General features: G+C 31.3%; 2 protein-coding genes across 2 annotated transcripts; one reads left to right on the forward strand and one right to left on the reverse strand.

The window, feature by feature from the left end:
• Positions 1-1,134: 1,134 nt before the first annotated feature.
• LOC111699773 (uncharacterized protein y4mH) lies at positions 1,135-11,669 on the reverse strand. Its single transcript, XM_023470505.1, has 13 exons — positions 11,578-11,669; positions 9,523-9,546; positions 9,210-9,242; positions 8,471-8,527; positions 6,776-6,853; positions 5,929-6,030; positions 5,213-5,290; positions 4,430-4,519; positions 4,070-4,128; positions 3,658-3,740; positions 2,739-2,785; positions 2,175-2,251; positions 1,135-1,300 (listed from the first exon to the last, which is right to left on the reverse strand). The coding sequence occupies exons 1-13, from the start codon at positions 11,623-11,625 to the stop codon at positions 1,201-1,203; spliced, it is 876 nt and encodes a 291-aa protein (XP_023326273.1). The 5' UTR covers positions 11,626-11,669; the 3' UTR covers positions 1,135-1,200.
• A 4,163-nt stretch (positions 11,670-15,832) lies between these two features.
• On the forward strand, positions 15,833-22,260 carry LOC111699772 (methyltransferase-like protein 7A). The gene is made up of 10 exons (XM_023470504.1): positions 15,833-15,931; positions 16,423-16,455; positions 16,882-16,990; positions 18,229-18,304; positions 18,593-18,675; positions 19,702-19,809; positions 20,137-20,241; positions 20,397-20,476; positions 21,946-22,014; positions 22,082-22,260. The coding sequence occupies exons 1-10, from the start codon at positions 15,861-15,863 to the stop codon at positions 22,122-22,124; spliced, it is 777 nt and encodes a 258-aa protein (XP_023326272.1). The 5' UTR covers positions 15,833-15,860; the 3' UTR covers positions 22,125-22,260.
• The last annotated feature ends 515 nt before the right edge of the window (positions 22,261-22,775 follow it).

Raw genomic sequence — 22,775 nt, forward strand, 5'->3', positions numbered from 1 at the left:
CGTTAATTTAAAAAAAAACGAGTTTTTTTCATGACTCTTAAACGATCCAATTTGTTCATTTTTCTGAACAACACTATCGTTCACGAAAAAGTTTTGTTCATTTCGAAATATTTCGTTCGTTCACAAAACATATGCTCCAACTGTACATGCATACAAGAAATCAGATTTAGTCTACAGCCGACCAATGTGCAAATTTATGTAAACAATTGGCAGGTGCGTTAGAACTATTTTAAGTCTGCTCGATCCTTAAAGGGATTGTGATCGAAACTTTAAATAACCCTCCATGCAAATACCCCATTCACAGAGGTACCCTTGAAACCTTTAACTGATCAATTATGTGGAATATATTGTTGTTTTACTAGGCACAAAAGTGTATAATTCAAAAAATTGCTTATGTTATCCTACAGTAGAAATGCGGTCACGTTTATAGAAAATCCACAACTAAAAAAATACTATATCGAAATTAATATCTAAATCTTACTTCATTAAATAATGCTTTTAATGGTATAGTTGTGAATCGGCCTTGTCGATCTGTGCAAAGAGAGTCACTTGAAATTACACTAACAGTCCCTTAAACGGAACTGTATTGAGCTCTGCTTAGCTAGCTATCCTATTTTATTCATTCTAAATTTTAAACATTTATGAATTATCATAGTTTAATGTAGGACAATCCTCTAAAAGAAAAAGACTTCGAAGACTGTACGGATTATATATCCTGATTTTGGCAATTTCCCTGAAGCGCTACACTTACTCGTATTACATGAAATCAATAACAAGTAAAGAGCCAAATTGAACATTTAAATCATTAGATCATTAGGTCGTCATTTAAGTGCCATCTGTTGAGGGTAGCCAGCTATAGATTTATATAAACGCTTTTTTGTGTGCAAACGATTTTTTTAGTTTTAAGTTCGAACTTATACAGAATTAGCTCCCTCGGCCTCATCAGAAACTCTACAGTGATAACCAGAATTTGGTCTACTTGATGTTGTTAACGTGTTACTAAGCAACATTTAAGTTTACATTATACAATTGCCGTGTCTCAGGTTCATTGGAGTATTTAAAGTCATAACTTTAGCCTAATAGTCGTTTTCCTATTCCAGAGTTTTCTGGTTATCACTGTATTGGAAATAAATGTTTATTATCTGTTTAAGTATATTTACATGTTTAAAACAGGGTGTCCTAACTTTTAAAAAACATTTTTTACAGCCCATAGAACCTCTTTGCGTTGTTGTAGAAAATGTCGTCTTTTTCTTCGTTTGTTAGATTTTTCAATAAATCCTCGAGAAGAGCTATCACGTCTCTAGGTAAAAAAATTTAAATAGGAATAACGTTATAGACATCATATTTTCTAACACATTATATTTTTATAAAAAATTTGCTATTGAGTAAAAAAAATATTTCCATGAATTCATTCTGTTCCTTATTTAATAACCTTTCATAATAATAAGTAAAAACTACAGCTATTATTATTAGCATGAATTCATCATGTATATTGAAATCTGGCTTGTCTGGGTTTGAACTGCTGAACCAGGAGCTTACATGACCCCAGGGAAGATTTATGAACGGTTAAATTTGAAAATTGACTGCTAAGAATTAAAGTTGTTTATAAAAGGCGGCCGAAAAGGCGTTATTAATAAAAGTTATTTACATTGCAATACGCCCCAAGAGCACAAAAGAATAATATTTTGGTATATATCTGGTGAAAGGTATATATCAGAATGATTATATTTATACCTGTATTTTGGTATATATCTGGTTAAAGGTATATATCAGAATGATTATATTTATACCTGTATTTTGGTATATATCTGGTGAAAGGTATATATCAGAATGATTATATTTATACCTGTATTTTGGTATATATCTGGTTAAAGGTATATATCAGAATGATTATGTTTATACCTGTATTTTGGTATATATCTGGTGAAAGGTATATATCAGAATGATTATATTTATGCCTGTATTTTGGTATTTATCTGGTGAAAGGTATATATCAGAATGATTATATTTATACCTGTATTTTGGTATATATCTGGTGAAAGGTATATATCAGAATGATTATATTTATACCTGTATTTTGGTTTATATCTGGTGAAAGGTATATATCAGAATGATTATATTTATTTTGGTATATATCTGGTGAAAGGTATATATCAGAATGATTATATTTATACCTGTATTCGATTTCTGGTGAAGCAAGCATACATACAGGCCAATCACTTCCAAACATGCATCTTTTTACACCAAACTCCTGTGTTTCATTTATTAAAAACCTCTTTGTGCTTTTTTTCTGTTTTTTAAAATATTTAAATTTTTTGTGTACATACATTTGGTAGTTATTTTAACGTTATAAATTCTTGAAACTGGCTATAATATTGAGGATGATAAATCGTAACATTATATTTTTAATAGAAAGACGATATTTAGGCAATCTTATGTGTATTTGATGTTGTTATAAAGCACATAATTTGATCATTTTTAGGTCGAAAATCAACATAAGAAGTGAAATGGGTCTGCATGTTTATGGACTATTTAAATTCATATATTGGGTCTTCTTTATGCAGTTCCACAGTTTTATGGGTGAAAAATAAAATGTTGTTCAAATAAAAATTGTATGCGTCAAGAAATATAAAAACGGGAAATCAATTTAGTATACTTTTTCAGAATTTTTATATAAGTAAACAATCATAATTATTTTTTAAGATTTTCTCCCACAAATTATTAAATGGATACAATACCTTGATTAGATGATCTATGTAAGGTTGAAACACATCAAGATTCCAATCTTAAATAATTTTAGAGGGTTTTTTAGTTAAAAACAATAAAATTTATTTTTTACTAATCAAGGACATTAGTTAACAAGTTTTTCTGTCAGATATTTATTTCCCTAAAACACTTTTTTGAATATTGATTTCTGTTAAAACAACTTTAAAGATGACTTTGATAATCGGCAAAATTCCAACATTAAAGAAAGAATTTTTGAAAAATTGGCCACAGATTTATTCCGAATGACAAAAAATAAAGTCTTTGACACAACTCTGATTTTCTGATTCCTATATCTTTGCAACCCAATGATGTTGAACTTAAATATTTGATACTATGAATTCTGTTAGATTAAATTATCCAAGTTTGAAGTATCAAAGGTTTACTCCATGAGGTTACAAAGATGACTAGAAATAAGATTTTGTGGCAAAGACTTTATTTTTTGTCATTCGGAACAAATCTGTGGCCAATTTTTCTTGAAAAATGTTCCCAGAAGAAAAAATGTCTTTAGATATGGATTTCATGCAAAAATAAAATTTTCCCTTGAACGGTTCTCTGGAAAATAATCCCCTGAAGAAAAATTATTTTTGTGAAATATTATCTCCGGATAAATAACCATTGACTGGAAGAGAGTCCTATTAAGGCTCCCCCCCCTGATTTATTTTTATTTTTAGGGGTTTTGTAGGACCTCAAGAATCCTGTAACATATTCCTTAAAATATCTTTAATGAATATTTCCTTGGGAACGAATAACGGATATAATTTTCTTTGGAAACACTTTCCGGTAAAATATATATTTTGAAAATAATAACTCAGCATATTCAACTTACTTGGGACTTCGTTAATTAATCCACTTAGTTTACAGTAAACATTTTGATACGCATATTCAACTTACTTGGGACTTCGTTAATTAATCCACTTAATTTACAGTAAACATTTGGATACTTCGCAGCACTTCTTATATCCTCACACCATGCACTGAATAAAGGGACTGTAAACGTATATTCAAGTGACCTTTAATGAAAAAAGTTTGGAGTTCGATTAATACTTTGTCTGATCAAGTATCAATGGGATAAGTTACATTATTTGAATATTTTCTATAGGTTTTCCTTTAAAAGAGTTCTTTAAGAAAGAAAGAAAAAAAAAACATTATATTTCTCGTTGTTGCTTTGATTTAGGATTTAATAACTTTAATTGTGAATCGGTGAATGCCATCCTATAAAAGGAGAGAAATTATTAGAAATTATGTCCATACTACTTAAAAAAGATTTATTTCTAATTTTGATTAAACCAGAATAAATTTTGACCTGAAGGTTGAAGGCTCGTCGTAGAAAGGTTTCCCGATATGATCAATCACCATTTTCAGCTAGACAAAATTAATATATTTGATAAAAAACAAACTATAAAACGTTAATTTCTGATTTGTGAAATATCTAATTTCTTTTGTATACCCAGTTCTAGATACTATCAAATTTTTATGAGATTCTATTGATGTGAATAATAAGATTACATCAAAGTTTTAAGAAATTCTAACAAAGTTTAAAGTAACTTGATATCAAAGTTTTAAAAAATTCTATCAATGTTTTAAAAAATTCTATCAATGTTTTAAGTAATTCTATCAAAGCTGTGAGATTTGTCGAGCACACGATATGCTAGATAAATGTTACCTTGGGGACTTGTTTTGCTACAGTTTGAATATGTTTGATAGTTTGAGGATAACTTTGAATATCAAAAGTAAGACCATGATCCGCTATTATCTAATAAAAAGGTGAAATTATATTTATAAAAATGTTTTCACCATGATTAAAATAATGTTTGTGTTGCATTCAGTCCTTAAAGAGACTGTCGACATAATATCAATGAGGTGCATTCTCCATTAACAATGGTACCCTTTCCGCCAGTATCTGAGCCACATCTCAGGAAGAAAGAAAACACCGTTTTCTTTCATAATATGTGTTAAATTCTGTACATTTTCTTTGTTGATTCTGCTAAATCTAATACTTATACCAATGATAATAATGATAACAATAATTATAATAATAATAATAACATTAATATGATAATAATAATAATAATAATAATAATAAAAATAATAATAATAATGTTAAAAATAATAAAAATAATAATAATAATAATAATAATAATAATAATAATAATAATAATAATCATAATAATAATAATGATAATAATAATAATAATAACAATAATAATAAAAATAATCATAATAATATAAAGTAAAGATTTTTCTGCAATTAGGTCGAGGACTAAAGTTTCAACTCTCAGACCGTTATAAATTTAGTTAAATAAATCCGTATTCCGTATTCCGTAGGTTACTTTTAAACATAAACCACAATTTAGAATTATAAAAAAACGTTGGTTCAAAGTCTACCATTGAGAATTGGACATGCAGCGCAACTCTCTAATTATGGGACACTTAAAATTATGTTAACCTGAAGTCCTTTATGGACATCTTCTCTAGCTAGGTAGTCATCATCTTCAAATCCAATCAAATGTCGTATTCCAACAAACTAGAAAAGAAAGGGACTGAAATGAGCTCATTTCAGAAAGAAATGTCTCAAAAAGTTTTTTAAAAAAATAATTAACAAATTAAGAAAGATCATTTAAATTACGTAGATAAAACTCTGCAATAGGCCCATCACGTTTTAATCATTTAGCTACAAATCTTAAATTTGTGTCGTGTGTCCCGCGAAAGACGGCAGTTGAAAAACAACCAGAAAAATTGTTTGGTTTTCTTTAAAGAAACTCAAGTTACAAAGCCCGATTCACAAAAGTATCCTTGAAACCTTTTTTCTGATTATTAATGTAGAAGATATTGTCCTTTCGCTCAGTTTAACGGTAGTTTGCTCTAATTATTCCTACGTTTTACAGCAATAAAAAAGTCAATTTTGAAAAAAACTACAGTTTTCAAAATTATAAAAATCAATATCTAATTTATACTTATAGCCAAATCTTTTAAGGGTACCGTTGTGAATTGGCCATTGACATTTTTGCATGGAAGGCCACTTGAAATTACGTTACCAGTCTCTGTAATAAATTGAAATCTCAACATATTTCTTGTTATTTTCAGTAATTTAGAAAGCAAAAAAAGGGTACAGACAACATTTGGGAATACCAGAGCTGGGAGTGGGAGAGACGATGTATTTACCTTAGGCGCCAAGCTCCCTGAATACTTTGTGATAATTTGAAGAATCTGTTCTTGGTTTAATGGATCTAAACCTCCAACCACTCCCTTAACAAACGTCTTATCCTGAATTAATATTTGTTTTTATTTTTTCAAATCGTCCAATAATTTGGTAGAAAAAAAAAACCCTGTGTCGAAATGTTTAATCTGAGGGATATGCCACTAGGGCTGGACACGTTCAGACTGTTGTCAAGTCGTGTAAACGGTTATTAATTTCGTAAAAAAACTTTTCTAGTATAATCCAAAACTGAACATACCTGAACGTAGTTTCGTTTTTTTTCAAAGATTCCGTTCGTTAACGATCTCAATTTTATTAACGGCGTTAACGAGCCGTTAACCAGTAGTTTATTTCTTGGAAGAAACATTGAATAACACCAAATCACGAAAAAAACATAAAAATACAACACAAGATATAAGTTTCAAGTAATTTTAAGTTGTAAAATTAACGTAGTTGTTGAATTGTTTTGAAACACAATCTGCTTGTTTGTTTAAACCCACATCAGTTCAAAAGTTACATAATCCGATATAGTAGAATTTTACTGGACCCATTGGTCAAGTACTATAATCATAGACAAACACTAACCTAGAAAATCTACAGTACGAAAAATTCCAGAATGGAAGTTATTCTTTCCAGATGGCATTACATTGTTTACTGAAGGACAATGAGGCATTTTTGTTTTTCGATTGGCTGTCCATGAGGTGATTGTGCTCATATTTCTATTATAACAGTATCTTGACCAATGGCTCCAGCAGTAAAATTTTAACCGGCTAACCACTAAAAACCACTAATAGGGGTTTTCACATTTTTCACCTTGAATTGATTGAAAACCCAATCTATCTCCTCAGGACAGTTATTGTAGCATTGTACAAAAACACCTTCATGTATATTCTAAATTATGCAATATTTAAAAAATATTTTTGTGAACCATATCCCATAAACTACCCTGTTGTAAAAGTCGTCTTTGACAAACTACATCTCCGTCAGACCTCCGTCCACTTTCTTCTCCAAACCAAATACTGTTCAAGGTTTCTGCATAAACGTAAACAAAATCCTCGTGCAACAATAAGATTTAAATTCGTAAAAAAATAGAAACAATTTACGCTTAAAATTCAGTGAACTTTTATTCTCCTACCTCCTGCTTCGAGTTGCATTGCTTTAGCTCCTATTTATCTCCATTTCGAGCCTATATCCTTTTGTTTGGTTCACAATTTTGTTAAAGTTAGAAAATGCAGCTAAAGTATAGATAGCTCTTAAGTTCAAGGAACATAAATATAATACGAAAATACAGCCGTCGTCGTATATATCAATACAATAATGACGACTTTCGGTTTAAAATTTGCTTTCTGTAAAGCTTTAAAACGGAATGCACACATAAACATGAAAACAAAGAGAAGCTGTCAAAACTTAAATAGAAAAGTCTTCTTCATTCTATTGATTTAAACGCCGACCACTATACAAAATGTTAAGGTTCAACCCTCTCAAATAAATTGTATTTTCATCACCCAAAACTAAACTGATCTTCAGAAGTATTTGTCAATTAACCTTTAGTTTATAAGGAAGAAGGAAGTTCAGTGAATGTTTTATTACAGTACACAATATTGTAGATAGGGTTGGTAACGTTTTGATTTTTGAAAAAAACGATCGTTTCGTTAAGAAAACGTCGAGGAAAATCGAAAAACGAAACGATCGTTTTTTGGGTTGTTTTAAAAACGATCGTTTTTTTGAGAAAACGAAACGATCGTTTTTTAAAAATGATCGTTTAACGAAGCAAAAAACGATCGTTAAACGATCGTTTTCAAAAACGATTACCAACCCTAATTGTAGACCATAAACCCTGTCTTGAAACCTTTCTCCAATAGATGTTGTCTTGAAAGCAAAACTACCCTCCCAGCGCTGAAACCAAACCAAACCTCCTCCGCCAATTTACGCTAAATCCGTGAAAAGTGAAACACGTTTTAAATATAGAAATGCTTAAAATTCGTGATTATCGCTGTAAGCAATAATTTTTGTAACCACCGGGTATTTATTTCTCAGAAGTCATAAAACGTTTTATGCTCCTGATCCTATCGACCCCTCATTTTTCCTTACCTACCTAATTCTAGTATTTTTTTTTATCAAATATTAAAACGATTTATACTAACATTTTGTATTTTTTAAATACTGATTTTTTTGTGTTTGCGACTTGCTATAGAAGCGTAGTGGAAAAGAGAGGATATCAACCAGCTTTCGAGCACCTATTGACCCTTCACTGGGATTATCATCCTAAAATCAACCTATAAACCCTTAACTTGGATTATCAACCTTAAATGAGCCTAGAGGCGCGCCCCTTTGTTCTTTTACAAATAAACTGCAGGATGTAACCTTCCTTTTAGATTAGATTTGTCCAACCATACCTTAGTCTACGGAAAACTTTGCTATTGAACAATAATTAATGAATTAAAGCCAGCTGTTGCTTACAGATTAAGAGCTTAATAGCTTAAAATAAAGAGTTTGATCTTTACTTACAGCTGCTGTAAGAGTTTTCTCTGCTTCTTCAGCTGAATGCGTTCTATTAATTCTCTCCTAAACATTTTTTATTTTAAGAATTAGTTTAGCTTTAAACCCCATTCTATTTTTTCCCAAACATACCCTTTAAATTTTAAATTAAATTTTAGAAATAACTGCCCAAATTTTAGAAATAACTGCCCAAATTTTAGAAATAACTGCCCAAATTTTAGAAATAACTGCCCAAATTTTAGAAATAACTGCCCAAATTTTTTTCTAAATAGTAAACATTTCATTCAAAATCACAGCTAGAAATAAGAGAGCGAAATACAAAACCTTCAAAAATAGACTAAATTCATAACTTTATGCTTTCTGTAAAAAGTGAGGGTATCTCTTTAAAAATTGTAAAACATAACTCCAGAATGGGTATCAAGCCACAAGTTGCGGTTAGTTGGCAGTCAACAACATTTGTAAGAATATAGTATGTCAGGCCGGTACGACTATATGCCAAAGTGAATAAATTCATATTGACTATATGCCGACTTAGTCCAGACCGTCAATGCTGATCAGCATATATAGTCATGTGATTACAACTGAAATGATACAGTTAACCCCTGAATGAGCCATACACAGAAAGAATTTATCAAATGTCGTCTTGATAAATTTTCAATAGGTTTTATACTATTTTACGTAAATCTCAGTATTTGCGAAAATAAATAAATATTGAAATAAGGAGGAAAATGTAAAAAAATCAATTTACCTGCTCGCTGGAAGGAAATCCCATAGATGCATTCTGTAGATTTTAATATAAAATATTTGAGAAAAATATTTTATTTTAAAAGATTGATAATATTGTAAAAAAATATAAATCAAGCGTTGCAAGGGTTAGAAATTACAACCAAATATTTACACCTTGACTTGAATATGTATTTTCTTCTAAGGAAATAAATTCACACAAAAAAAACAGTAAGCTTTGAGAACATCTGCTACATTATTAATTCAAACAAGTTAATTTTTACTATCTCCTGAAAATCTTTAATTTTTAATTTTTATTTAACATTATAATTATATTCCTGATTTGGATATTTTGCTCGAACCTAATAACAAGGTCAATTGTTATAAATCTTAAGAGAAGGTGAGGGTTTGGGCCAGGGGGCGGGCATAACTCTCCTAATTTTGCCTGGCTAGGTTTATACTGTACAGTGTGACTGAGTTGGTATCATAGAGTACAGTGGGTTTAATCCTAAGTACATCTATTTGTACGGTATTGAGTGGACAGTTAATTTTAATATTTTTCAACAATGAGATATTGTAGTGTCAAAATTTGTGTAAACAACGATGTATCATTTGTCATATTTATACATCAAAAATGGGATTTAGAGGGGGGGGGGGGTCAAATTGAATCTATGTAGGAAAGTCCCTGGAAAAAAAGTTTCTGGAAAAAAAACAGTTGGAAATAAAAACTTTGGAAAAAAAGTCCGAATTTTATCAAGTCCTTGGAAAAATTGTCAGTGGAAATAAAGTCCGGTGTTTTGGATTCCTGGGACTTTTTTTCCTAAAATAGTGTGGGGGGCTGCCAATAAAGTCTCAGAAAATAAGATACCAGGAAAAAAAGTCCTAAAGAAAATAAATCCGAGGAAAAGAAAACCTAGAATTGTGAATCATGCATTTTCACTTGTTAGAGGACTTTTTTGTATAAAATCATACTGGAGCCAGAAAAAAATCCTAGAAAATAAAGTCTCGAATTGGTAGGACTTTATTTCCGGAGACTTTTTAATAAAAGGACTTTTTTCCACAGGACTTTTACAGTGTGAAATTTTAGGACTTTTTTGCCGGAAACTTTTTTCCAAGGACTTTTTGACGGTTACCGGTCAAATTGACCCCCCCCGCATATTCTGGTTCTCAAGTACCCCAGCAGAGATAGGGTTAAGGAGAAGGTTTTTATTTTTTTCTCTATTTGTCATGTCTCATTTTTATACAAAAATCATATGGACTTGTTTTCTTTGATTGAATATTGAAGTCTTCACTTTCAAACAATAACTTTCAAAACTGATCTACGAATTATGATCCCCCCAGGTAGAATTTCTGATCGGGTCATTGTGTACAGTGGCTGTACAACAAGAAGTCTAAAATTCCAGATGCCCCCTCTATTACTAATATCTCGATGGTTTGGGCTGATTGTGACTTAGAATGAGTCTTAGTCACATGTGTTATGAATTGGAATAAGTCTTAGAAAGAGTCTCAGACATGAGTTCGTCTCAAAAGTCATGGTTTTGTCCAATTCGTGACTTAGAATGAGTCTTAGACATAAGTATGTCTCCAAAGTAGGTATTTTTCTTAGAAATTGTGAATTAGAATGAGTCTTAGACAACGTTGTGACTTAGAATTGTGACTCAGATAGCCGTCGATTTGGTCTCAAAAGTATGATGTTGATGTAATTGTGACTTAGAATATGTATATATCAAGTAACCCCCTTCCCCCCTCCCCCCTCCAATACTAAGGTTTTTATATTTCAAAATAAAAGAATCATTTTATGAGGGAAAAGTGGGAATTTCATATAAATTGTTTCAGTGACAGTTTTGAAGCTTTAACATTTTTGATGCTTGCCTACAATTGAAACGTATTTAAGAGATTTTCAAGGGTTGGGTTATGCAAAGCATCAAAAAATCACACCTTATACATCTTATTTGTCCAAATTGATAATATATAGTTAAACAGTTGTCTAATTCATTTTATGAGACAAAGCTTTTGCTAAACATTGCTCTGTTTGTGGTTAGAAACACAGTAGGGGGTTAAAAACTGTTAGGAATTAAGGTTTTGCCTCTCTAAATCACTATTATAGCTTTGCAACCCAATGCCGTAGACCTAAGATATTCTAAAATGTGAATTCTGTTAGATTAAATTAGACTTAGTTGACACCATATGTGGTTGCCAAGAATATTTATTTTTCATGGAAAAATTTACAAGCATCTGTTCTATGTATATATAATTGGAACTATGCCTAAAACATGCAGTTTAGTGTCATTTTTATTATTCGTTGGTCAAATCTACGAAATATTTGAAAAAATGCTCGAAAATATCTTTGAAATGGATCGTTTTATAAAGATTTTACAATTGATTGACCCTGCCTCTAAATCAAAAATATGAAAATGGCTGTCTAGTATTTTTCTTTGCATCTTTACCCAGTTCTGAAATAGAAGAATTTTATTTGTATTTAGTTTAATTAATTTAAAAAAAAAAACTGCAAAGAAGCCTGGTAATAAATATATATTGTTTTATATTATTATCTTAGTCTACTCTCTCTCTTCTATAGTGTATTCTTCTTAGTTTACTGTCCCGTCTACAGGGTTATACCCACAAAGGATGAGACTGTAAAGACGACCAAAACCTTTTTATATACAACAATTATAAGTAAAAAACAAATATTGTGCCTTGCCTTGAATATGGCGTTAAATAGTTTATTTATTGATTTGGCATATAAAGAAAGGAGTTTATAGTTGGTCATAAATATAAGGAAACAGACAGTATATATTCCGTATAGTCGTCTCTGCAGTCTCATCCTTTGTGGGTAACCCTGTATCTTAGTTTACTATGAATAGAATACAAATATAACTATAATAAAACGGATAATTTTTAGTTTTACAAAAAAAAAGGTTTTAAAGGTCAATCAAATGATCCATTTTGTCCATACGGAAAATTGTGAGTTTGCAAAATGCAAAAAATATTTGTCTTTTTTAGTTGGAACAATGATTTTTTTATTTATTTTTGGCCTTTGAAGAACTTCCAACGTACTTTCAAGGGACCCACATTTTATAGTAGTATGTCCGATTAACAACTGTACCCTTTTAACATTTGTCTGATCAAAGCTGTATTAGATTTATTATTTTATAGTAGTATGTCCGATTAACAACTGTACCCTTTTAACATTTGTCTGATCAAAGCTGTATTAGATTTAGTATTTTATAGTAGTATGTCCGATTAACAACTGTACCCTATTAACATTTGTCTGATCAAAGCTGTATTAGATTTAGTATTTTAAATCAAGGTTTCTCTGTCAAAGTGAATTGCAAATTATTGCTGAAGAGGCAATGTAGGAATTTTTCAGAATTCAACACAAACAATTTACAAATTCACCTTAAACGTTTTCATTAATGCACCCCCCCTTATCCACCAAATTGCGCCGGTGTGTACAGTGGGACCCAAAAACCGTGGAATACTAAGATAATATTTAAAATATATCATGTGTATTTGATGCACTTAACAATTGATGTTTTTCATGTTTATTGGACTATTTAAAATCAATTAAGTCTATAACAGTCGTCTTTATAATCCACATATCACATGGATTCTGTGTGTGAATGTAAAGAAGCTAGTTTTGTTACTGATAAAATCACATAGAACACATTAAACTCCCCACATATATACTCCATATACAAACATACATATATATAAACAAGTAAAAAAGTTCATTGTGAACAAGGGAGTTTTCTGAGACAAAATGCTGTTTAACAAAGCAACATTTTAAAAAACAAATATTTTTGACGTCGTTATATAATGCAGAATTTTCAGAAAAGTTTCAGTTTAATTTCCACAAAACTAGGTTTTTAGGGCGCTTTGCGCCCATCATCTTTTTCAACTTTTAATTGTGGCTTTATCTGTGAGTATCTTCTCATTGTACAGTAAAATTTTTTTTCAAATTTGCGGATTTCATTATATTTTTTCCTGCATTTTCAAAATTTTACTATATTAAATAATTTAAGATAAAAATATTTTAAGATTACCCATTTTAAGTCAAGCTAAATTTATATACAGAAGAAAAGACCAAATTCTATAAAGAAGGCCCAGCTAGCAGGCCGCAAAGGGTCGGGTCCTTTTTTCTTTTACACCCCCCCCCCCCCCCCCCNTTATATTAAGTTAAATCATTTCTAATTCTCAAATGTAAATTTAATTTCTGAAAAAGGGGTTGTAAATAAATGTTTTTATACATCTTTGGTAGTACCGGGGGAAGGGGGGGTGGGCAGATATAGAGGGCATTGCATAGTTCTCTGTAAGTGCATGGTCTGAAGACGTAATTGTAAGTGACCTCCAATGATAGAGTGGCATAATCAATTCACAACAGTACTCTTAAAAGCTTTGTCTGATCAAATATAAATTAGATATCCATGTTTTTGTTTTTAAAACTGATTATTTTCATATTCGTGTTCCCTCTAAAAAATGCATTTCTTCTCTAGATAAATTAGACTAGATAGATCATGTCGTCTTCACCATACTGGAGTCTTTCAACTGAAATTGAAAATATTAATTAAGCTCTGTACGAGGGAGGGAACCCTTAGACGCCATGAGCCTCTGCTATGCAGACATGAGCCTCCCAGATTTGCTTGGCAGACCCCACCCTGAAATTGGAATTTTTTGTTCTTATTTCAGAATAGCTTCTCAATAGCATGCTTAATTCGGAAAGAAACCCTAGTGCAAAACAGGAAAAATATTCCCCCCCTAGTTGCGCGCCTGGTTATATCCGTTTGTTGACACAAATCACAAATCTTGAAAGTTGTTCAATGAACTCCTTGTTACTGTTACCACAAACACAAATTGCAAATATATAAATATATTTCAAACCTACAAAATACTGTTTTAATAATAATAATTGATAATGATAAAATTGTTTAATGTAGGATTGAGTAACTAACTAGTTGAGTGTGTCAGGGGTGATTAAGGAGTGATTTGGTCTCAGGGGCAGGTGAAAGGGTCAGTTTAAAACATTTAGACAATACTTCCAAAATAACAACCCCAGTTGTTTAAGTAGAATTGCTACAGGGTGTCCCACGAAACATGACAATAGCAAGACGACTTGAAAGTCGTCTTTGATATTTGATTTTATTTGTGTCATTTAGTCTTGAAACAATAATCACATAATTCTCCTAGCCCTGGCATTTCCAAAAAGTGGTCTGCGTTTTTTGTGCTTTCAATGTTACCGGAGATATAAAGAGTTTGGTTCAGATTTAAATTTTGTTAAATAAAAGCGAAATTGTTTATATCTCGGGCAATATTGAAAGCACAAAAATGCAGACCACATTTTGGAAATGGCAGGACTAGGAGAATTTAGTGATTACTATCTCTAGAAATTTACTTCTAAAATTAGGTTGACAAATAAATGCAGCAAATTATATCAAAAATCAAGACGATATTCAAGTCGTCTTGCATACTGTCATGTTTCGTGGGACACCCTGTATAATAAAAAACGTTTCACTATTCAACATGTTTTCTATGTCAGGGTCTGCAAATGCAAAGGGTATAGGAAGACGACATTACAATTGGATAAAGTGGAAGCTGCAGATTTATGTGGAACACAATTAGTTAACGATTTAAAAATTAACATCAACCATTTGTTAACGGATCCTCTTCCAATTATTTTTAAAATTCTTTGTTCATTCTTTGAGGGTCTCCCATATATTCCTGCAAGGCAGAATTGTTACAAACAAACATTATCGGTGTATTAAATATTTTGTCAAAGAAGGAAACATGTAGAAAGCTGAAGCCTGTAATTAAGTATAATTTATCAAAAAAAAAGCTGTACAGTCGTCTCTGAATTCTTAAAATATTTGGCAAACTCTGTATAAAATTTCCGTCAAAAGTTCAAAGAATACGTAGAAAGACAACAGGGATAATTTATAAAATACATCTTAAAAAATATTAAGTTAAATCATTTCTAATTCTCAAATGTAAATTTAATTTCTGAAAAAGGGGTTGTAAATAAATGTTTTTATACATCTTTGGTAGTACCGGGGGAAGGGGGGGTCCCCCCCCCCTGTATACGCCTCTGCCAGTGCATATGTATCATATGAGTCATATCTATATTTTATAAATGTTTCTAAAAATAAAGATAGTATTACCGGCTTATAGTATTAAACTTAATATATCTAGTTACATACTAACAGTAACCAACTACAGAAACTGGAACCTTCGCTATCATTTAAATTGACCTTTCATTTTAGAAAATACCCTGTACCCTTCAAACCTTTATTTGATCATGAGCGTGACGTGTATTATTCTAACACGTTTTACATTGTTTCCGAAGCAAGAAATCCGCAAGTCTTTTTTGGAGGAAATCCAAAATTGGAAAATATCAATTTCAAAAATTATTGAAATCTTGTTTATTGTTGACCAGACACCGCTTTTATAATTGGGTGTAACCGTTGTAAATCGGGAATACCACTAAAATAAATTACGTCTACCCTAATTATCTACTTTGATTATCAAATATATATATATCTAGATTCTAGAATGGTTTTAAATCATGTTAAAACGAAAAAGTTAGACCATTACAGCTAGAATATCAGCAGTTTTCCTCCGCGGTTTCAAACATTCTTTAATTCTGCAGAAAAATGTTAAATGAAAATTTTTCAGATTGAAGATGATGTTTAAAGGAACCTTGCTTGGTTTGCTTCTAATGGGATGGACTATAACCGCCATTTTTCTACTCAGGAATATTTAGATTTAAATCGTTTTGTTTTTTATAATTAAACTTGGTTATAAGGCCCCTTTGCTATTCAAAATTTTAGCTTTTAACTGTGGCTCTCTCTCTGAAAGACACCAATATGCATTTTCAAATTATTCTCAAATTTTTCCGTCAAAATTGTTGCATTTAAAAAATATCAAAATTTCGACATTTATTTTCGAGCTCAATTTTTCAATTTTAACCATCCAAAACCTTCCCTTGGTTCATGTAAGTTGCTATAAAAAATTTGGACCTAATCGGTTCATTCAGCCGTTTTGAATAGATACGAACGAAAAGCTGTCCGACTCCGACAAGCAAATATATATATATAGATTTTAAGTACAATATGAAATCAACAACTATTAAATAACATTATATACAAAATTAGAAACTGTTTCGGTTGAATATAGAACTAATTAAAACAAATTTTTTAAAGTTTGAAAAATTGTTGAGATAAATTGCAAATATCATGTTTTAGTTTTAATTTGTTGCTGACTTTATTCGGAAAAAGGTAAAAAATAAAAAATTTCATAAAATTTTTTTTTTTCACATCTCAGATTCTAAAACTTATCGTGGAAAAAAATATATAAAAAGTAAGTGTTTCCTGCTTTACATAAACATATTTTTTGACTTTGAAAAAACCAATTTTTTTAATTACAGTAAGAACAAGAAAACTCTGAAATAAATAGGAAGACGACTTTTAGACTCAATTTATGGTTTTAAATAGTCCAATGAAAATGAGACATAGCAATTTTGCATTGTAAACAAACTTATTTTACGTAATAGAGGATTTAATAAGTTTTTAGTAAAGATATTTGCTTTGTAACAGCATCAAGTATATAAAAAATGGCTTTAATATCGTTTTCCTACGCCACAGTTTTCTCGCTGCAGCCTTTTTTAGTAAATTTTTTAAAATGAATAATTACTTTTGTTTCAGATTTTTTGCTGCGTTTTTGTCTCAATTTGTGGATACCTACAACAGCGTAGCTGAACCCTTCAAGACAAAGCTGTTCAAGGAGTTAAACGAGATCAAAACTGGAGATAAGGTTAGGATATAAGGGACTGTTTGCGTTATTGGTGGTGTCTACGAAGAGATGCACACAAGGCTACCATTTAAAGGAAGTGACCGGCTATGTATGTAATGTAGTTGAACTGAGTATGCAGGATTTACAGATCTCTAAAAGTTTAATATGTCTCAAATGAATCCGAAAGAAGTTTTTTACAACACTGCATACTCAGTTCAACTACCTTACATAGCCGGTCACTCTCTTTAAATCTTTATCTGATTAAGTATGAAATAGATAATATGAATAAGATATCAATCTAAGTAATTTGAAAACTGATCATTCTCTACAAAATTGACTTGCGATTTGTGCAGACATAAAAACATTTTGAAATTATCCGAATTTAACACTTTTAACACTTCCATGATATTGATTTCAAGGGCACCGTTATGAATCATGTATTTCAATCTTTGCTTACTGTCCGTTAAAAAGTGACTAGACGGAGAAAATTACTAAGAATATGCGTGAAAAGTGAAAACTCTGTTTATTAAATATTAAAAATAGGCTATTTTTCCATTTCAACTTAGAGGAACTGAATTCTCGCCATAACATTCCTTATCTGTTGTAAACCTCTGATAGATCAAACTATATTTGCTCTCATCTAAATTTGAAACCTTTATTTTGTCGCTTGATAATTTGTAATTGGTAGGGAGGGGGGGGGTGGCATCATTTCATAAGATCTTTTGAATAAATCTTAAAAACCCCTCGGGAGAAATTTCAGCCTAAAATGGTAGACATTAAACTGCAAAATTTACCTTCTTATCATTAAACAAATCTGCTGAAACTTCACATTTTTAGAAAGGTGACTTGATTTCAATACCAGTATTTTATATATATCTAGTACAGTGAAACCCCTAATAACGAACACATCGAAAGAATTCATCACATGTCGTCTTCTTCACTTTCTGACAATGGAGTGTTGCAGATATTTAGTTTTTTAATTAAATGATTATATGGAACTCTTAAAAACTGTTCCCGCATATTCATGACTATTTATTTATTTTCGCAAATACAGAAATTTACGAAATATAGAATAAAACTCATTGAAAAATTGTCAAGACGACATTTGATAAATTCTTCCGATGTATTCGTTATGAAGTAAGGGTTCACTGTAGAATATCACCACCAAGCATGCATTAATTGATCATGAAGTATTTACATCAGTTATCCCCAAATTTTCCAAAAATCGAACTTTTTTATTTAAATTTTCTTATTTTTAGATAAAGATTCTTGAGATTGGGGGAGGGTCCGGAGCCAACTTTAAATATTTCACTTCACCCTCAGAAGTAACTATTGTAGTGTAGGTAATATTAACTTTAAATATTTCACTTCACCCTCAGAAGTAACTATTGTAGGTAATATTTACTTTAAATATTTCACTTCACCCTCAGAAGTAACTATTGTAGGTAATATATACTTTAAATCTTTCACTTCACCCTCAAAAGTGACTAATGTAACTATTACTTTAAATAATTTACTTCACCCTTAAGGTAAAGAATATTTTAAAAACCAGGCTTCACATTTAAAAGAATTTTCTTCCATCAAAAACTTTTGAGATTTATAATTTCAAAATTGTGTTTATTTTAGAACCAAATCCAAACTTTGTTCCCTACTTTGAGGAGAACAGGAAGAAGTACAAGTCTCTGAAGATAAACGACATGAAACAGGTCAGATAAATGACATGAACAGGTCATATAAATAAAATATGAAATAGGTCAGATAAACGACACGAAACAGGTCAGATAAACGGCATAAAAAAGGTCAGATAAATGACATGAAACAGTTCAGACAAATGACATGAAACAGGTCAGATAACAAATATGAAACAGGTCGGATAAATGATATAAAACAGGTCAGATAAACGACACGAAACAGGTCAGATAAACGAAATGAAACAGATCAGATAAATGAATGAAACAGGTCAGTTAACATTCAAACATGAAACAGGTCAGATAAATGACATAAAAAAGGTCAGATAAATGACATGAAACAGTTCAGACAAATGACATGAAACAGGTCAGATGACAAACATGAAACAGGTCAGATAAATGACATAAAACAAGTCAGATAAATGACTTGAAACAGGTCAGATAACAAGCATAAAACAGATCAGATAAATGACATAAAACAGGTCAGATAAATGACATAAAACAGGTCAGATAAATGACGTGAAACAGGTTCTTTTCCAAAGAGTTTTAGCATCCCTGTTTGTTAATTGTTCAGTAGCTAAAAGATTTCATATTTTAAGTGGAAACCTTGTTGATCTTATGCAATTATCTTTTTAGTTTTTGGCGGGAAGAATTTAGTTTATAGGGGTATTGGGTTGGGGAGCTTCTAAATTTTCCATGTTTAGGGGTATGAAAAGGACCTATGTTTATCACGTTTAGGGGTATGAAGAGGACCTATGTTTACCATGCTTAGGGGTATGAAGAGGCCCTAAGCTTACAATGTTAAGGGGTATGGAGAGGACCAAAGTTTACAATGTTTAGGGGTATGGAGAGGGCCTATGTTTAGCATGTTTAGGGGTATGGAGAGGCCCTAAGTTTACAATGTTAAGGGGTATGGAGAGGACCTAAGTTTACAATGTTTAGGGGTATGGAGAGGACCTAAGTTTATATTGTTTAGGGGTATGGAGAGGACCTAAGTTTACAATGTTTAGGGGTATGGAGAGGACCTAAGTTTATATTGTTTAGGGGTATGGAGAGGACCTAAAAGCTGCCGGTATTGAAGATGAATCGTTTGATGCTGTAATCATGACTCTAGTTCTCTGCTCAGTTCAAGACCAAGTCAAGTGTATTAAGGTATTTAGAATCTATTAAATATCCATTGCGTTCGTGTCCTTTAAGGTTGTTTATAGTTCTGCCAATGCTGAGAAATGTCGGGGTTGGCTACAGGAGAAAATCTTGGTCAAAGACGACCTTACAGCGGAGTAAGCTTAATTGTTTTGGTTAAAAACTCTACACTCTATACTCTACACTCTCCACTCTACACTCTAAACTCTACACTCTACACTCTACACTCTACACTTCACTCTGCATACACTCTGCACTCTACAAACTATGCAACTCTTTACTCTACACTCTATAGTCTATACTCTCTGAACTTTACAAACATTGTCAAATGCACAGGAAATCCAGAGAGTGTTGAAGCCTGGAGGTAAGTTCTTCTTCATGGAACACGTGCTTGGAAACAACGGGGACAACGTCAGATACATCCAGGAGATTGTCATGCAGGTAAACAAATATTTCACTTAGCAACAAATTTTTAATTCAATGATCATTTTATCCAGTGGATTATTTGTATCATTAAATTTACTATACATTGATTTTACGATTGATTGGTGTTTATGATTAATTGATTTAGTTATTGATTGATTATTACTGAATAGGGAGGGTTCTGGCCCTGCATGTTTGATGGATGCTGCACTAACCGGGACACCTTTACAACTATGGAGCAAACTGGTGGATGGTAATAATAATAACAATAATAAAAATAATAAGAATAATAAAAATAATAAGAATAATAAGAATAATAATAATAATAAGAATAATAAGAAGAATAAGAATAATAAGAATAATGAAAATAAGAAGAATAAGAAGAGTAAGAAGAGTAAGAAGAGTAAGAAGATTAAGAAGATTAAGACGAGTAAGAAAATTAAGACGAGTAAGACGAGTAAGACGAGTAAGACGAGTAAGACAAGTAAGACAAGTAAGACAAGTAAGACAAGTAAGACAAGTAAGACGAGTAAGACAAGTAAGACGAGTAAGACGAGTAAGACGAGTAAGACGAGTAAGACGAGTAAGACGAGTAAGACGAGTAAGACGAGTAAGACGAGTAAGACGAGTAAGACGAGTAAGACGAGTAAGACGAGTAAGACGAGTAAGACGAGTAAGACGAGTAAGACGAGTAAGACGAGTAAGACGAGTAAGACGAGTAAGACGAGTAAGACGAGTAAGACGAGTAAGACGAGTAAGACGAGTAAGACGAGTAAGACGAGTAAGACGAGTAAGACGAGTAAGACGAGTAAGACGAGTAAGACGAGTAAGACGAGTAAGACGAGTAAGACGAGTAAGACGAGTAAGACGAGTAAGACGAGTAAGACGAGTAAGACGAGTAAGACGAGTAAGACGAGTAAGACGAGTAAGACGAGTAAGACGAGTAAGACGAGTAAGACGAGTAAGACGAGTAAGACGAGTAAGACGAGTAAGACGAGTAAGACGAGTAAGACGAGTAAGACGAGTAAGACGAGTAAGACGAGTAAGACGAGTAAGACGAGTAAGACGAGTAAGACGAGTAAGACGAGTAAGACGAGTAAGACGAGTAAGACGAGTAAGACGAGTAAGACGAGTAAGACGAGTAAGACGAGTAAGACGAGTAAGACGAGTAAGACGAGTAAGACGAGTAAGACGAGTAAGACGAGTAAGACGAGTAAGACGAGTAAGAAGAGTAAGAAGAGTAAGAAGAGTAAGAAGAGTAAGAAGAGTAAGAAGAGTAAGAAGAGTAAGAAGAGTAAGAAGAATAAGAAGAATAAGAAGAATAAGAAGAATAAGAAGAATAAGAAGAATAAGAAGAATAAGAAGAATAAGAAGAATAAGAAGAATAAGAAGAATAAGAAGAATAAGAAGAATAAGAAGAATAAGAAGAATAAGAAGAATAAGAAGAATAAGAAGAATAAGAAGAATAAGAAGAATAAGAAGAATAAGAAGAATAAGAAGAATAAGAAGAATAAGAAGAATAAGAAGAATAAGAAGAATAAGAAGAATAAGAAGAATAAGAAGAATAAGAAGAATAAGAAGAATAAGAAGAATAAGAAGAATAAGAAGAATAAGAAGAATAAGAAAAATAAGAAGGATAAAAACAATAAGATGAATAAGAAGAATAGTAATAATGAGGGTAAACTTGTATTTAAAAGAAAAACTTAGTCATAATACTTGTAGGAGTAAGCTTGATCAGACTAAATATGAACTCCCGGCTTCAAAAACTAATAAGATGTTTAACCTTACCAGGTCAGTTCAATTATTGAAAAAAATCAATTAAAATTTTTTTATAACCAAATTTTTCTTCTTAATTTAGGTCTGTTATTCACCCTCATTTGATGGGAGTTGGGACAAAGTAATTTATCTTAATCATCCGGACATCCGGACACATCCAGAAAAATCCGGATATCCGGAGATCAGGGGAAGAGAGTTCCAAACAGTGATTTGGGCCAAACCCGCCATTCAGTTTTACTTGATCTGATACTGATATCAGTAAAAAAAAATCACATAACAAAATCAAATTAAATTTTTTTTTACTTTAATTATGCAAAAGAGTTTTTTTTGAGGAGATTAATTAATGTTCATATAATTCAATATTTTTAGTTTTAGCATAACATTTAACAATGTATTTGAACAACAGTAAAATCAATGTATACAACTTAACAAGTTAATATCTGTTCAAAAAAGTGCCAGAAATATTTACGATTGCTTGAAATAATAAAGATATTTTTAGGATTTTAAGTTCACCTCAATACTGAATACATGCGTAATGTAAATATTTATACATTTTTATGTTTTCATGTTTTTATGTTTTTATATATGCAAATTGCAGAATGACATGAATAGGAATCTTCGGATCTTTAGAATTCTGTCAAAACGGAAATTTGTGGGTTTTTTTTTTAATTTTAAACTTCAATGTATAGACTATGTAATACGCATTTTGGGACTTTCAGATATTAGTGGAATATACTATTGATTGTTTTGTAAATATAATGTATCCATCTTACAGT

This window comes from Eurytemora carolleeae, unplaced genomic scaffold, assembly GCF_000591075.1.
Source record: "Eurytemora carolleeae unplaced genomic scaffold, Eaff_2.0 scaffold307, whole genome shotgun sequence".
NCBI classification, from domain to species: Eukaryota; Metazoa; Arthropoda; class Copepoda; order Calanoida; family Temoridae; genus Eurytemora; species Eurytemora carolleeae.

What these genes read in the sequence shown, in the direction of transcription:
- LOC111699773 (XM_023470505.1), bottom strand. Translation starts at nt 11,625, where the DNA reads ATGCAAAGAAAAATACTAGACAGCCATTTTCATATTTTTGATTTAGAG. An exon ending in GAGCAAAATATCCAAATCAG is followed by an intron (nt 9,243 to 9,522) that starts GAATATAATTAT and finishes TAAAATCTACAG; the next exon opens with AATGCATCTATGGGATTTCC. An exon ending in GATTTCCTTCCAGCGAGCAG is followed by an intron (nt 8,528 to 9,209) that starts GTAAATTGATTT and finishes AAAAATGTTTAG; the next exon opens with GAGAGAATTAATAGAACGCA.
- LOC111699772 (XM_023470504.1), top strand. Translation starts at nt 15,861, where the DNA reads ATGATGTTTAAAGGAACCTTGCTTGGTTTGCTTCTAATGGGATGGACT. An exon ending in CTGACTTTATTCGGAAAAAG is followed by an intron (nt 16,456 to 16,881) that starts GTAAAAAATAAA and finishes CTTTTGTTTCAG; the next exon opens with ATTTTTTGCTGCGTTTTTGT. An exon ending in AGATCAAAACTGGAGATAAG is followed by an intron (nt 16,991 to 18,228) that starts GTTAGGATATAA and finishes TCTTATTTTTAG; the next exon opens with ATAAAGATTCTTGAGATTGG.